Source organism: Pristiophorus japonicus, chromosome 6, assembly GCF_044704955.1.
Source record: "Pristiophorus japonicus isolate sPriJap1 chromosome 6, sPriJap1.hap1, whole genome shotgun sequence".
In the NCBI taxonomy this organism is placed as follows: domain Eukaryota; kingdom Metazoa; phylum Chordata; class Chondrichthyes; family Pristiophoridae; genus Pristiophorus; species Pristiophorus japonicus.
In genome coordinates, this window is record NC_091982.1 from 249,072,457 (window position 1) to 249,089,338 (window position 16,882).

Genomic DNA, 16,882 nt, shown 5'->3' on the forward strand with positions numbered 1-16,882 from the left:
AACTTCAGGATGGTATATTGCCTCCCTGGTGCCAGGGTCACGGATGTCACTGAGCAGCTGTAAGACACTGGGGGGAGAGAGTGAACAGCCAGACGTCGTGGTCCATATCAGTACCAATGACAAAGGTAGAAAGAAGAATGAGGTCCGGCAGACAGAGTTTAGGGAGCTAGGAGAGAGATTAAAAAGCAGGTCCACAAAGGTAGTAACCTCTGGATTACTGCCAATGTCACATGCTAGCGAGTACAGAAATAAAAGGATAGAGAAGATGAATGCATGGCTGGAGAGATGGTGCAAGGGGGAGTGCTTTCGATTTCTGAGGCATTGGGACTATTTCTGGGGGAGGTGGGACCTGTACAAGCTGGATGGGGTGCACCGCAACAGAGCCGGGACCAGTATCCTCGTGGAGGGTTTGCTAGTGCTGTTGGGGCGGGTTTAAACCAGCTTGCCAGGGGGATGGGATCCTGAGAACAAATTAAATAGGGAAGGAACTAAAGCTGAAATTGGGCAGCAGAAAAGTAGACAGTGAATTTGGAAGACAGAGGAAACAAGGACTGGAAAATAGCCAAGAGGGGAGTTTGGCATCCCTGACTGCTTTTTACTTCAATGCAAGGAGTATAGGGAATTAGGGCAGATGAGCTGAGAGCACAGATAGAGACCTGGGAGTACGATATTATGGCCATTACTGAGACATGGTTGAAAGAAGGACGGTTATGGCAGCTCAAGGTTACAGGATTACAGGGTTTTCAGACGGGATGGAGAGAGGGGGAGGAGGATGGTGGTGGTGGGGGGGGGGGCGTTGGTGCGGGTGATGGTTGGGGTCGAAGTATTAATTAATGAAACAATTACAGCTGTGAGAAGGGATGATATGTTGGAGGGGTCATCAAAGGAGGCCATATGGGTTGAATTAAAGAAAATAAAATGGCGATCATACTACCAGGAGTGTACTATAGGCCCCCAAACAGTCAGAGGGAGACAGAAGAATAATAGGTGGCCGAAATGCTGTGGAGCTGTAATAGTGGGCGATGTCAACTACCCTAATATTAACTGGGTAAAAGCAGTGTGAATGGTACAGAGGGTGCGGAATTCCTAAAATGCATTCAGGAGAACTTCTTTAGCCAGTATGTAACAAGCCCAACAATGGAGGAGGCGGTTCTGTACTTGGTTTGGGGAAATGAAGAGGGGCAGGTGGAAGGGGGTATCAGGTGGGGAGTATGTTGGCGTTGGTGATTATAATTCAGTAAGATTTAGGGTAGTTATAGAAAAGGACAAAGGTGGAGCAGGAAACAAATATTCTCAATTGGGGTAAAGCCAATTTTGCTGAGCTGAGAAAGGATTTGGTCAAAGTAAACTGGAGACGGCTTCTTGATGGTAAATCAGTGTCAGAGCAGTGGGATGCATTCAAGGAGGAGATCCTGAGGGTACCCTTAAAAAGGGTGGGGCTAACAAATGTAGAGCCCCCTGGATATCAAGGGAAATACAGGATAAGATAAAGAAAAAAAGGGAAGCTTATGACAGATTCTGAGAAATCAATACTGCAGAGATTCTAAAGGTGTATAAGAAGTGCAGGGGTGCAATTAAAAAATATGTCAGGAAAGCAAAGAGACAGCACGAAAAAATGTTGGCAAGTAAAATCAGGGAAAACCAAAGATGTTTTATAAATGCATTCATCATCATCAAAGGCAGTGTTGGTTCCACTCTAAAAGTGCATTCTCAGGTGACTGTACAGTCCAATAAGACAATTACACCTCTGCCTCGGTGGGACAGACAGTGGTTGAATGGATGGGTGGGGAGTTTGGTTTGCTGCACACTCCTTCCGCTGTCTGTGTTTGGTTCCTGCATGCTCTTGGCGATGAGAATCAAGGAGCTCAGCGCCTTCCCCGATGCTCTTGCTCCACTTAGGGTGGTCTTGGGCCAGGGATTCCCAGATGCCGGTGGAGATGTTACACTTTATCAAGCAGGCTTTGAGGATATCCTTTAAACGTTTTCTCTGCCCACCTGAGGTTCGCTTGCCATGTAGGATGTCCGAATAGAGTCTTCTTTGACCTCGCAAAGGCCTTTGACACTGTCAACCGTGAGGGACTATGGAGTGCCCTCCTCCATTTCGGCTGCCCCCAAAAGTTTGGCACCATCCTCCGCCTGCTCCACGACGACATGCAAGCCGTGATCCTGACCAATGGATTCACCACAGACCCAATCAATATCAGGACCGGGGTCAAGCAGGGCTGCGACATCATGTGAGAACTCTTTTCGATCTTCCTCGCTGCAATAAGCCATCTCACTCTCAACAAGCTCCCCACTGGATGTGGAAGTAAACTACAGAACCAATGGGAATCTGTTCAATCTTCGTCACCTTCAGGCTAGATCCAAGGTCGTCCCATCCTCTGTCATCAATCTGCAGTATGTGGATGACGCTTGCATCTGCGCACATTCAGAGGCCGAATTCTAAGCCATATTCAAAACCTTCATTAAACATCTGTAAGATGAAGATCCTCCACCAACCTGACCCCGCATCACAGCACTGCCCCCCGCTCATCAAAATCCACAGCACGACCTTGGACAACATGAACCATTTTCCATACCTTGGGAGCCTACTATCAGCAAGGGCAGACAGCAACGATGAGCTCCAACACCGCCTCCAATATGCCAGCGCAGCCTTCTGACGTCTGAGGAAGAGAGTGTTTGAAGACCAGGACCTCAAATCTCCTATATGGCTCAGAGACATGGACCATATACAGTAGACACTTCAAAGCGCTGGAGAAGTGCCATCAGCATTGTTTCTGCAAGATCCTGCAAATCAACTGGGAGGATAGATGCACCAACATCAGTGTTGTTGCTCACGCGAACATCCCCAGCATCAAAGCACTGACTGCACTCGATCAGTTCTGTTGGGAGGGTCACATCGTCCAGGTGCCTGACACGAGACTCCCAAAGCAAGTGCTCTACTCGGACCTCCGACATGACAAGCGAGCCCCAGGTGGGCAGAGGATTACGAGCAAGAGGATAACCAGCAAAAGAGTGGGGCCTATTAGAGACCATAAAGGAAATCTATGTGTGGAGGCAGAAGATGTAGGTATCATTCTGAATGAATAGTTTGCATCTGTTTTCATAAAAGAGAGGGGCGATGCTGACTTTGCAATGAGGGAGGAGGAGTGTGCAATAATAGATGAGATAAACATACTGAGACAGGAATTATTAAGGGGATGAGCAGCTTTGAATAAATCTGCACGCTCAGATGAAATGTACTCCCGGCTGTTAAGGGAAGCAAAAGGTGAAATAGCAGAGGCTCTCACCAAAATTTTCCAGTCCTCTCTGGCTACAGGTGTGGTGACAGAGGACTAGAGAACAGCTAATGTTGTACCTCTATTTAAAAAGGGAGAAAGGAATAGACCAAGTAATTACAGGCCAGTCAGCCTAACCTCAGTGGTGGGAAAATTAATGGAACAAATCCTGAAGGACAGAATAAATCTTCATTTGGAAAGACATGGATTAATCAAGGACAGTCAGCATGGATTTGTTAAGAGAAGGTCGTGTCTGACTAACTGGATTGAATATTTCGAGGAGTTAACCTGGAGGGTCGATGAAGGCAGTGTGTATGATCTAGCGTATATGGATTTTTTTTTTAGCAAAGCATTGATAAAGTCCTACATGGCAGACTGGTCACGAAAGTAAAAGCCCATGTGTGCAATGGACCCAGGGCAAAGTGGCAAGTTGGATCCAAAATTGGCTCAGGGTAATGGTTGATGGGTGTTTTTGTGACTGGAAAGCTGTATCCAGTGGGGTTCCGCAGGGATCAGCGCTGGCCCCTTGCTTTCTGTGTTATATATCAATGATTTGGACTTGAATATTGGGGGTATGATTAAGAACTTTGCAGATGACACTGAAATAGGCTGTGTGCTTGATAATGAAGAAGAAAGCTGCGGACTGCAGGAAGATATCAATGTACTGGTCAGATGGGCAGAACAGTGGCAAATGGAATTCAATCTGGATAAGTGTGAGGTAATGTATTTGGGGAGGTCTAACAAGGCAAGGGAATACACATTAAATGCTACAACACTGAAAAGTGCAGAGGAACAAAGGGACCTTGTAGTGCAGATCCACAGATGCCTAAATGTAACAGGCCAGGTAGATAAGGTGATTAAGAAGGCATATGGATTAGTGCCTTTATTCGTCGAGGCATGGAATACAAGAGCAAGGAGGTTATGCTTGAACTGTATAAAACACTGGTTAGGCTGCAGCTGGAGCACTGTGCCCAGTTCTGGTAACCACATTACAGGATAGATGTGATTGCACTGGAAAGGGTGCAGAGAAGATTTACAAGAATGTTGGCTGGACTCACTTTGTCACCCTAGCACCCCTTTCTCCTCTAATAACCTAATTTGTGTTTTGCAGCTCAGCCAGCAGTGCGGCCCCAGGCCAGACGACAGAGGCAGAGGTGGGAGCGCAGGGCAGGTGTCAGCGGACGATCCTACTACATTTGGTGCTGAGGAGCTCTGATTCTCGCATGTCAATCTACTGGGTCTGTTCTCGACGGCTCAGAGCGCAGACTTCGAAGAACCTGCATCACCACGCTCCAGAAGCCATTCCACCCCAAGGCCAACTAGTGGTCCTCCAGTCATTCCCATCTCTACTCTGGAGGTACCGGTTCCAAGCACCTCTCCACAGGCACCCCATTTGTCCCCAGGATGATGCCGACCCCGTGGAGGCCTCGTGGACGTGGCAGGTCAAATCCACGAGCGCGACATGACAGCGGAGAGATGGTACAGTTGTCCAGGACGACTGTAGACATTAGTGACCAGCTGATCAAAGCATTGAGGGGCATATCCCGACAGCTCGCTACCATGACCGAGTACATTCCGTGCATGGCGGAGTCCCTGGATGCGATAGCCAGGAACACTGCTGCCACAGTCCTCCCACTGGTTCCCGAGCACGGCATTTTACCCCTAGGTTCTGCACCACCACTGTGAACAACAGATGAGAGCAAGGTTCAAGATCCTGCTTCTGCATCAGAGAATGTTGCCCCCTCGGCAACCCCTGCTCTCATACCCGCGCAACCACCGCATCTGCCTTCATCCCCCCAATGAGGTACTGCCTGAGGAGCTCCTCAGCCAAGCACCGTGGAGCGAGGAGGGGAAGAGGTAGAGGTGGGGAGAAGAAGGAGAGGGGGGAGAAGGAAAGTGAGGTGCATGTGCGCAGGTGATGGCTGTGTTATATCTCCATCTGGGTATATGCAATTTGTTGCAATGTGTGGGAGCTGGGGGCCATGGTCCTGCTTTGCCTTTGTATTCTGTATTGCTGGACATGTTGAACATGAGATTCATGTTAATGCTGGAAAAAGTGGGATGTGGGCGGGGGTTCGGGTGTTATTGACTGTGATACTTCTGATTTCAGATCAATGTTGGTATTAAACTTTTGTTATTGAACAGAACCTTGTTTTGCATTATCTCAGATAGCTGGACCGTTACTCACTGGTGATTTCTTACCATGAAAGGGTTAAATACAACTTAACATCAATTAACGTAAACTTTAACTTGCACCAAGGTAATGGGCACCATTGATGTCTGCACACACACAGCAGTGTGTCAGCGTTGTCACTCACATCAGCGCTCTTTCAGGCAAATCTTTCCACTATCAGCTCCTCATGTAAGAGTGGGATTTAAGAAATGGCAGCCACACCGCTGGCATTTATTCCAGTTAGTTCCACCTTTTGTGGGCGTTTTTTTGAGCGAGCGATATTCTGGGTGATATGTGTGCGAGGTGGTGAAATTGACGATGGCTGATCTCCATGGCCACTAATTTGGATAAATATGCTCTTTACGACAAAAAACAGTGGGTAGGCGTTCATATTGAATCTCGGTGTTAATTCCACGTGGAAAGTAACACTGGGCAATATTATGCATGTTAATTTCGCCCATTCTGCTGATTCTGCCAAAAATAAGTGGCGGGCGGTAATATTTTTTCCCAGCGTTAAGCATATTGGGAAAATAACGCTTGGAGATAAGTCTCCTAAAAAAGCCCGTCAGTTTCCATTTTGTGCCAAAATGGGCGATATCTGGGCATTATGCGTCATTTCAGCAGTAAAATGGGCATTAATTGGGCATTAAGCATGCAAAAAAAGTGGCGGTTCTAGCCCATAGTCTCAGAATAAGAGGCTCCCATTTAAAACTGATATGAGAAGGAATTTCTTCTCTCAGAGGGTTGTAAATCTATGGAACTCTCTGTCCCAGAGAGCTGTGGAGGCTGGATCATTGAATATATTTAAGGCAGAGATAGACAGATTTTTGAACGATAAGGGAATAAAGGGTTATGGGGAGCGGCAAGGGAAGTGGAGCTGAGTCCATGATCAGATCAGCCATGATCTTATTAAATGGCGGAGCAGGGTCGAGGGGCCAGGTGGCCGACTGCTGCTCCTATTTCTTATTTCTTATATAAAGTATTGCTGACATGTCCTAAAAACACTCGAGCCCATGTCATTTAACGTTCATTCTTTTTATTTTGTTTACGGTCTAGAATTTTCGGTCTCCGTGACTGTGTACTCTTAGAGTATGCCGTTGTCATCAATTTGAAAGGCCCCACAGCTTTTAGATTTCCGCATGCGCTTGTTGCTAAGTGAACAACTCCACTGCCATTGTACCAGGATGGTAGAAGGTGAACTAGATGGACCTTGATCTTTAGTCATGTCGCAATTCCTATTTTCCTATGATTTACATCTACAAAGGACCTTCTGAGATTAGCTCAACAGCCTATCGGCATTCCGAGTGATCAGTGTCTTTCCTTTCCTTTGCACTGCACATAGAATTGTACACAGTAGGTCAGTCGTATTGTGTCCAAGGCCGTGCATGTCATTAACATGGCGTTGTGGTGATTGATCCATTACTTTGGCGATATAACCCAGCATCCCAGTTCTTTGTTTCTTTTCTTCTACCAAGTTCACGTTGTTTAAACAAGCTGAGTCACGAGTCAGAAGCGTTTTTTTTAATTTAAAAAAATCCCTTATTTCCAAGTTACATCTCAGCCTCTGAGTACACATCTCTCCGATTTATACTTTCAACATATGCAATACGTGCCGACTGGATTTAAGACCTTGGCTCAAGGTCTGCCCAATGCTTTTAGCTGTCTACTCTCCGTCCACATTTCTCTCTCACTTGTTTCCTCTGCGTGTGTTACTGTCTGACTTTATGAATGCGATTCCTGGTCATGTATTGGTAGCAGAAATTGTATTCCTCTTAGTCGTCCATCATTTCCCCTTACATATGTCCACCATCTGCATCCCTTTCTTTAGCCAGTTACAAGTTCATTTTGCCGTCTTGGTTTTTTTTTTACCCTTCAGCCCATTTAATGTCTCTGTTTTACTTTTGTCAGAGGTTTTCCTTCCAATATTTTCATTTTCTTTTGCGATCTATTTGGAGGCATTTTAATTGCATTGGCCTTGCTGAACTTATGGTCTTGTCCTGCATCTGCTGCATAATTTCTTTATAAATATTTGTTCTTCTGCAATCCTCTTTTTTGGCTTCCGGCTTCATTAACAAAGTAAGCATGCACTGATCACTTAGAAACAGACACATGGGATGTAATGGAACATTTCTTAGTCGCAAAGGCATTTGTATTCGCTTAGGATATTGATTAATTTCCCTGAGACAGACTCAGTTACAAATGAAAAAACGTTTCGTATTGAGGTCATCTTTATCGTCATTTGGAATCCACTGCTGCATCTATTCCTGTTCAGAGGCCGTATATAAAGAGCACAAACAAAATTCTATTCTTGCCGCAGAATAATCAATAAGACTTACATTCATTACTGCGATGTTTCAGCTTTTGTTCGGAATGCTTCTGATGGTGTTTTCTGCATGGAAATCAGAAGAGCGAACCTGCACACTTCGGGAAAGATTGAATCTGCCCAATATATTTAAGGATGGGGACATCCTACTTGGAGGAATGTTTAACGTGCACTCGGACAGGTTTGAGCAGATCAATGTATTTAGAACACGTCCCGAAGAAACCAAATGTGGAAGGTTAGTTCAGTTCGGCAATGACCGTGCCTGGTTTGGACTAAATTTTAACTAAAAACCCTGTTTGCGTAAATGTATTCCGCAAAACGGGTGACATAAAATGCACATTGCTAAATACATTTTTCAAAATTGTATTCAGATGAGAGCTTGGAACTCTAAGTTGCTGAATAATTTAACATCGATTATGATCGTATGGTTTGTTTTCCAGCAAGCAGTTTGTACAATTCGCTCTGCTGCACATTATTAGGGTCACGAGAATGAAAACCATGGGCAAGTAAAATAATGCACAGCAGTATACATACCATTAACTCTGCTGTCGTGAATTGTAATACAAAGCTTTTGTGACAACGTTTATTTGAAATGCCCCGCCAGATACGTCAGTGTATCTGTGGTCATTGAATAACGACGTTATATTTTGCATTTACCATAGTAATAATCATCATCGTTACCGGCATCATCATGTAATCACTTAAATCATACACGTTTCAATTCATAGCATGCACCATATGGGGAAGCTAATTTGCAGTTGTTTTAGCAATCTGCGGGATTCATCCGCCGAAACTTCGGCACAAATGCCATGGAAGCCACGACAAATCGCCGAAGTTACGGCGGACGAGCAGAAGAACCGCCGCAATGGTCTACACGTAGGCTGCGAACATATTTCCAGCAATCCTTTATACAAATGGGTTTAAGTTAACATCCAAAAGCAATGGCAGGAAACTTCTTTTGATTTCTGTTTAGAACACTACCGAGAGAAAGAACAAATCCACTTATCAGATAAATTCTACACATATAATCCATTGTTTGTAACTTTTTTCCTAAATGTTGAGATAAAAAGTAATTGATCCGTTTCCTACAGAGGATTTGTTCACTAAGCTTGATATGATTACTTGTAAATATGATAGGTTTTATTTTGCGTTAAAAATGTAAAATTGAAACTGTAACGGAGCTATAAACTGTAGCATGCGATTTACCTGATATAAACGCGTACGCGAATGTGATGCTGTCATTGATCTATGATATTAACTGGTACGATACTGTTACATAATTTCAAGCTATTTTCAAAAGAAATTGCAGAATTACCTAAATCCAAAAGTACACACTTTGCCAAAATGATTTTACTGTATTATAAAAAGAGTAGAAAATTATACGACATATAAGTCCAGAACCCTTTTAGCAATTTAATACTTCACGGGATGTCATTTGCATGGCCCATATTGGATTTAACTGGGCCATGTGTGTTTTAATTGTTGAATTTAATTTGCTTTGTAAATGTTTCAAGGTATTAAGACTTGTACAAGAAATCTAAACTAACGTCTCTAAACATTAACTTTGTTTGTTCCTCAGTTTTGATTTGAGGGCTTTTCGCTGTGCGCAGGCCATGATTTTTGCAATAGAGGAAATAAACAAGGATGAGATACTTCTCCCGAACATTACACTGGGCTACATAATTCATGATGACTGTGCGTCTTCCAAGATTGCAACAGAAATCGCTCTGGCTTTGGTTAATGGGAAGGAAGACACATATGTGGATCATGTCTGTAACGGGTCGCTCAATGTCCCTGGTATTGTTGGAGGTGATGGATCTTCAGAGTCTATAGCAGTGGCAAGAACAATCGGCCCCTTTAACATACCAATGGTGAGATTCCTTTAACTAACTTCTGTCACTAATATATAACTGGATAAAATAATAAATTGCTAGATATATACGTCAGTGTATATTTCGGTGTCAGCCCTGGTTCCTTGCTTCAATGGGTAGCACACTGTCCTCTGAGTCAGAAGGTAGTAGCTTCAAATGCTACTCCAGAAATTTGAGCGCAAAACCTCGGCTGACAAATCCAGGGTAATGCTGCACAATTGGAGATACTGCCGTGTGTATTAGTTGTTAAACGATCTTTGCCCTCTGAGTTGGACCTAATGAATCTCATAACACTATCTGAAGAAGGGCAGATGAGTTTGTCTACTGGCCAATATTTATCACTCAACCAACATCAATAAAACATCAAATTATCTGGTTATTATTAATGTTTATGAGACTTTGCTGCGCACATATTGGCTTTCACTTTGTTTACTTTACAACAGTGACGAAACTTCAAAAGTACTTAATTGACTGAAAAGTGCGTTGGGATGTGTTGCGGTAGTTAAAGGCGACATCAAAATACAAGTTCATGTTTACTTTTTATGTTACTTTCCTGAAGTTATCAAAGGGAAAATTGGTTTTGTTTTTTTCACTAAATGTACTATTAGGGTTGCGGTTACCGAATGGCTATTAATTATACAATTCGTCTAACAGAACATGGACACGCCTTAGCAATTTATCTTAAACAAGAACTTGCAATTGATTACTAATTCTTCTATTCTATTCCCATGAATTAGAATATTTGGTAATGTAAAATATTCTTATTTCAACCGCATACCAATAATTTGTTTCTTTTTTTCTAATTGATTGAATGCAGGTTAGTTACTTTTCCACGTGTGTCTGTCTCAGTAATAGGAACCAATATCCAACCTTTTACAGAACAATACCAAGTGACTACCATCAATCCAAGGCTTTGGCGCAACTTGTCAAGGGGTTTGGATGGACTTGGATTGGAACCATTCGCAGCAACAATGACTACGGCAGCTCGGGAATGAAAGCGTTTCGAGAAGCTGCGGTGAATTTCGGCATTTGCATCGCCTTCTCTGAATCGTTTTACAGAACCGATCCTGCAGAAAAGATTAAGAAAATTGTACAAGTGATAAAAGTGTCGACCACAAAAGTCGTAGTAGCTTTTGTGGCATCCGGCGATATGCGCGTTTTGTTTGAGGAGATTTTACGGCAAAACCTCACTGGAATACAGTGGATAGGAAGCGAAGCTTGGATCACATCCGATATTATTGCTCCAGATAAAAGATCGAGGTTCCTTACTGGGGCAATTGGAACTGCGGTGCGAGCGGTAGAAGTTCCAGGTCTGCGGGAATTCCTGCTGAGGGTCCATCCTTCTGTGTTTCCCGGTAACAGTTTAGTAAGGGAGTTTTGGGAAACTACGTTCAGATGCGCTCTAATATTAAATAATAACAGAAGCCAAGTAGATTCATCTTCTCGGCTCCCTCAATGCACCGGAACTGAAACCTTGAATGAAATATACAATGTCTATACTGACCTATCGATGGACGGAAGTTCCTACAATGTATATAAAGCGGTCTATACTTTTGCACATTCGCTGCACAACATGTTTTCTTGTGAAAATGGCAAAGGACCATTTATAAATAATACCTGTGCCCAAGTTTCAAACTTTCAACCGTGGCAGGTAGGGAATATAATGTAATTCATTGTAATGGAAAAATAAGTTGGCCAATGTACAACGAAATGTCTGTGAAATAACGTTTTGGAAAATATTGTTCGTAGATAACATATTTCACTATAAGCAACTCTGTTTACATGAAATAACCTAAAGAAATCTGTCCCATTATTTTCTAAAGCTGCTCCATTATATGAAATCCGTATATTTCACAACGAAAGTTGGTGAGAAGGTGCAGTTTGATGATAATGGCAATCCAGCAGCAGGGTACGACTTTGTGAACTGGCAAATTAATGCAAAAGGTGCTGTTGAAGTTAAGATAGTTGGACATTATAATGGATCAGCACCTCTGGGGAAAGAACTGCTGCTGAATCCGAAGCACATTGTCTGGAGCGGTGGTGAGCTGGTGGTATGTCTGCCAATAGAAACTGACTGTAATTTTGCTGTATTTGATAGTTAGTGTCTAATCATTATAATTTGGAACTGCCACAGAAACCCGGTAGCTAGGCCCGTCTACAGCCGTTTATAAATGGCGGATCACGCTTTACTAATCCAATACTTCATGCAGGAAATTATTCAGATTTGTTCAATGGGGGAGGGAACAGTGGAAAGCCGGCCTTACTTTCCGCACAGTATTGCTCACCCTGGTCTTCAACGAAGCGTAGCATTTGGCGTGTTGCAATATTTCACCCGTTTCCATTAGTGCCCCGACCATCGGGATCGGTTACAAATGTCTCCTGTCGCAGCGAGTGAATTGGGTCTGATAATAGTCCAAAGCATCGTTTGTTAAAATTCCATCTAAGATACTAGTTAGCAAAATTAAGACGTGTTATATTATAGATGAATTGGTAACATGGTAGAATAATGGCGGAAGCAAAGAAAACAGAGGCCATTATTGGCCATTATTGTTGGTGGAGAAGAAAATCTGGGCTTGGAGAGTACAGATGCCGAAAGCCATGGGATATTATCCAAATTTGAGACCAATACCAAGTCAATCGGCATAACAGACTGGAGAGCATGTAGGAGATGCAAGGCGACAGATTGCAAAGCGACAGTTTAGAGGCTTCGGCAGACATGTACAAATTGCAGTTCAACTTAAAAAAGTAAAAAAAACATAATGTATATAGCACCTTTCAACTGCTCGTGGCGTTCCGTAGCGCGGCACAGCCAAGTAATTATCTTCAAAGTATAGTCCTTGATGATTTGTACATATTTGGCACAAATCAATATCCCACAAATAATAATGATGATAAATGAGCAGTTAATGTGTTTGTGATGATAATGATTGAGCGATAATTGTGAGCAAGTGGGTAGGGAGAGCTCCCTGGACTGTATAAATGACGGAATAAATTCAGTAACTGTCTCGGAATACGATATGACCTTTAACATTAATTGTAGAAATGTAATTTTAACAGATGAAGACCCAGATATTGATGTTAGGAATAAGCCCATGTGCAGTGTATCTATCGACATCACAAGGTAGGTAATCTATCGTTTCCTTCCTTTCAGGTCCCCCGTGCAGTGTGCTCCGAAAGTTGTTCTCCTGGAACCAGGAAAAAGGAACGGAAAGGACAACCTGTTTGTTGCTTTGACTGCACACCCTGTGCGGCTGGGGAGATTAGTAACACTACAGGTGAGTCGGTGCAAATTTTATTTTAATATGTTGTATCGGCAATTATCCTCAGAGATACGTAAAACTGAAATTCTTAACTCTATAATGCTCTCCTTTTTCCTTAGACTCCATAGACTGCATCAAATGTCCTATCTTATACTGGTCCAATGAGCGGAAAGATCAATGCATACCAAAGAATATAGAATATCTGGCTTTCACAGAAGTCCTGGGAATTGTATTGGCGACCCTTGCATTGTTTGGAGTGTGCATTGCTATAAGTATAGCTGTTCTATTCTTTAGATATCGAGAGACACCTCTAGTCAAAGCTAACAATTCCGAGCTGAGCTTCCTCCTTCTTTTAGCATTAACATGCTGTTTTTTGTGCTCAGTTACATTCATTGGCGAACCGTCGGACTGGTCTTGTATGTTACGACGCACAGCGTTCGGTATTACATTTGTACTGTGTATTTCCTGCGTTTTGGTGAAAACCATCCTCGTGCTGATGGCATTTAAGGCAACGCATCCCAGCAACAGCAGGATGAAATGGTTTGGTCAAAAACAGCAGCGTGTAAGTGTTTTCCTCCTAACATTCGCACAGGGTTTAATATGTGCTCTTTGGCTGATCACTGCGCCCCCATTTCCCATGACAAACACAAACTATTACAGGGACATTATTATTTTAGAATGCGATGCGGGTTCTTCTACAGCCTTCTATTGTGTGTCAGGTTATATCGCTTTGTTATCGTGTCTATGTTTTGTCTTGGCCTTTCTCGCCCGGAAGCTGCCAGATAATTTCAACGAGGCTAAATGTATAACTTTCAGCATGCTTATCTTTTGTGCCGTTTGGATAACTTTTATTCCAGCTTCTGTGAGTTCACCTGGGAAATACACTGTAGCGGTGGAAGTGTTTGCGATTCTGGCCTCCTGCTTCGGATTGCTGCTTTGCATATTTGCTCCGAAATGTTACATTATCGTGATAACTCCAGAGAAAAATACAAAGAAATTCCTAATGGAGAAAGGGATTGACAATACACTTTAAAGAACGATTGGATTTGATCGTATGAATATTTGGTGACACATAATTTCGACTTCGAGCGCTTTGTGTAGCAATTAATTCATATCCCAGAAATCGATTAATTTATCATGCTCAAGCATATGTTTTAAGGATGTATTTATTTGTACTAACTGAACGGCAGCTGTTTCTGATTGGCTCTTTATTATCGCATGAACTTGGAGGATAATCCACATCTTAAAGTTCCTCTGGAATATGTAACTGGAATCGCCCTGTCCACGTTCTGACTGACTTTCCAATTTGAAATTCAATCCATTTTGACTTCAGAAGCCACAGAGGAACGATCTCCCCAAATGCTACCAAGTCCCAACCAAGTCCCTTTCTCCAGAGCACGTGCATCCCTCTCACCACTGAGTCCATTACAACAGCGGAAGTGCTGCCTCCGACAGCTGAAGACCCTTACCCCAGCACATGTGCTGCCTTCCCCAGCAACGTCCCTTACCCTAGTGCAAGTGCATCCCTCCCCCAGCTGAAGTCCATTATCCAAGCCCCCCCCCCCCCCCCCATAGATGGGGCATTGTGTGCGGATTGTTAACTGGTGAATAGTGTTGTGACTTCTGGATTCCATCCTCCCCGATGTGTCCCTTGTAACACATGCACCAAGCTTACACACACCAGGCAGCTGGAAGAAGGTGATCCATCTTCCCTGAGTTCCCTCTCTCCCCTCCCCCACCTGGGTCTCTCTCTCCCCGCAACCACCGCCCCCCACACCACCCCGTGTCTCTCTGTCCACCCACCAGGTTCTCTCTCTCTCCCCCACCCAGCCTTTCTCTCCCCACACCACGGGTTCTCTCTGCCCCCACCACCCCCCCCCCCCCGGCCCCAAGGCTCTCTCTACCCCTGCCGAGGCTCTGTCTCTCTTCATCCCGTGTCTCTCACCTCACGGAGCACTATAGGGTGCCACTTGACTCTTCACTCAAACTGGGGCTGAATGAGAAATGGACTGCTCCTGGCCGCCCTGCTTCTCTCTCACCTCGCTTCTCTCTCTCCCCGCCGCCCCACTTCTCTCTCTCTCTCCCCGTCGCCCCACTACTCTCTCTCTCCCCGCCGCCCCGCTTCTCTCTCTCTCGCTCCCTGCCGCCGCGCTTCTCTCTCCCCCCGCCGCCCACACTCTTCACTCAAACTGCCGCTGAGAAACGAACACTTCCTGGCTGCCAACCGCCTCTCTCTCCCCGCCCAGTCGAAGACTCGGCAACTTGTGGCTCGGTCAGAAAACGTGGACATTGAAGAACAACGTGGCCCCACTTCTGATTCCGGTTGCGTGAGGGGTCCGGAGAAGGACTCAGGCACAGAAGGAGGAGAAAAGCATTAGGATAAATAGTCACTCCGATGTTTTAACATGATTCATCTTGTTATGTTTAGAATAAACCCACAGGACTGTATTGCAAGCTCAAACTGTTGTGACCTTGGTCTCTTTATTCAGATTCCATAGTGCTGAAGCAGCATGGTGAATCAGCTTTTATAGCTGCTTGCCTCAGGATGCACAGATGACCTTTAGGTCTCCCACAGGTGTGCCAGCTAGTGGCAAGACTTATATTTTGGTAATGTTTACATACATACATAACATCACACCCCCCCCCCCCCAAAGTCTTGTGTACAAGTTATTTGCAAGTTGAGGCGATCTGGCGCCCTGCATCCCCAGGTCGATCGCCTGGGTTGAAGTCCTGATGTGGTGTCTTCATACTCATGGTTGATGGCGAGGTCGATTGTGTTAGTGGGATAACTGGGGGCCAGGTCCTTTCACAATGGTTCCTGGTTATCTGTAGTTCACAGTTTGGTCTGTTCCAAATGCTTTACACATTAGCCCGGTACATGGTTTCACAATCAAGCTCTCCATATTCATTGCATACACTCCATTCCCCCCCTTGGGAAATGCGGTGCTAGTGGCCCAACTGGGGGCCTGAACATGGTTTACATCACTTATTCTGATGTCGCGTGGACGGGCCGTGCAATCATAGTGCATTCTCTGCTGATGGCATGCAGAAGGCTCGGTTCTGAGTGATTCTGTCTGTTGACTGTGTGGCACCCAGGATAGCCAGGTCAGTAAGGAGTCTACCATGGCATGCTTGGTGCTTGTTTTAGGAATTTGAGTTGCCTGCTCTGGGCTATTGTCGCTGACTCTGAGGTCTAGCAAGCCCAGAATGTCCGCAATGGCCTTAAGACTTTCGGTAGTGGTGGGAGGCCTATGATCCCCATGGATCCTGGGCCTTGGTATGGGGGTCCCAGACCACCGACAGTGTGTAGCCACCCTGCCTTAATCTGCAACATTGGGATGGGCCAATTGTCTCTGCAACGGATGGGTTGCAACATCCTGTCCAGCAGTTCAACTTTGGCAGGTGGTAGCGTGGGATCCTGCCTGGCCCAGGACCTGAGCTGGGGGGCCGTTACGGTTGACCCCTCACTTTCTAGCACTTCTACGACCGCGAGTGGGTCTGCAGGCTGCGCCGTTTACGCCCCGGTGGTGGGCAATGATAGCCAACTGAGGGCATTCGTGCCGTTCTGTGTACCTAGCCCATGGCAGATCATCTTACAGTGCACAGACAGTGTTAGACATTCTCGAAACGATTCATCGATAATTGTAATCTGCTCTCCCAAACTTGTGGGATGAGCAGCTTGTCTGACTCTAGCACATATTGGGACAATCTTTAACCCCTTGTACACAGGCTGCTGCCTTGGTAAACTTATTGGATATATGTTCACTAGTTTGAGGCTCATCCGTTACTTTTGCTTGCTGCACAACACTCCTGACCCCGTGCAGTAACACATCACTTGCTACAAATGCTTTGCTAGATACATATACATCTGGTTGGGGTTCGCCCGTTTTTTTGGTTTGCTGTACAACACACCCGACCCCATGTGATAACACATCACTTGTTACAAGTCCTTTGTCAGATACATATACGACCGGTTG

At 44.6% G+C, this 16,882-nt stretch overlaps 1 protein-coding gene across 1 annotated transcript; it reads left to right on the forward strand.

Annotated features, from left to right (window-relative positions):
* The first annotated feature begins 7,872 nt into the window (after positions 1-7,872).
* LOC139265451 (extracellular calcium-sensing receptor-like) lies at positions 7,873-13,938 on the forward strand. Its single transcript, XM_070882461.1, has 6 exons — positions 7,873-8,009; positions 9,354-9,645; positions 10,463-11,296; positions 11,469-11,696; positions 12,797-12,920; positions 13,025-13,938. Exons 1-6 carry the CDS (start codon positions 7,933-7,935, stop codon positions 13,936-13,938), a joined length of 2,469 nt encoding a protein of 822 aa, XP_070738562.1. The 5' UTR covers positions 7,873-7,932.
* The last annotated feature ends 2,944 nt before the right edge of the window (positions 13,939-16,882 follow it).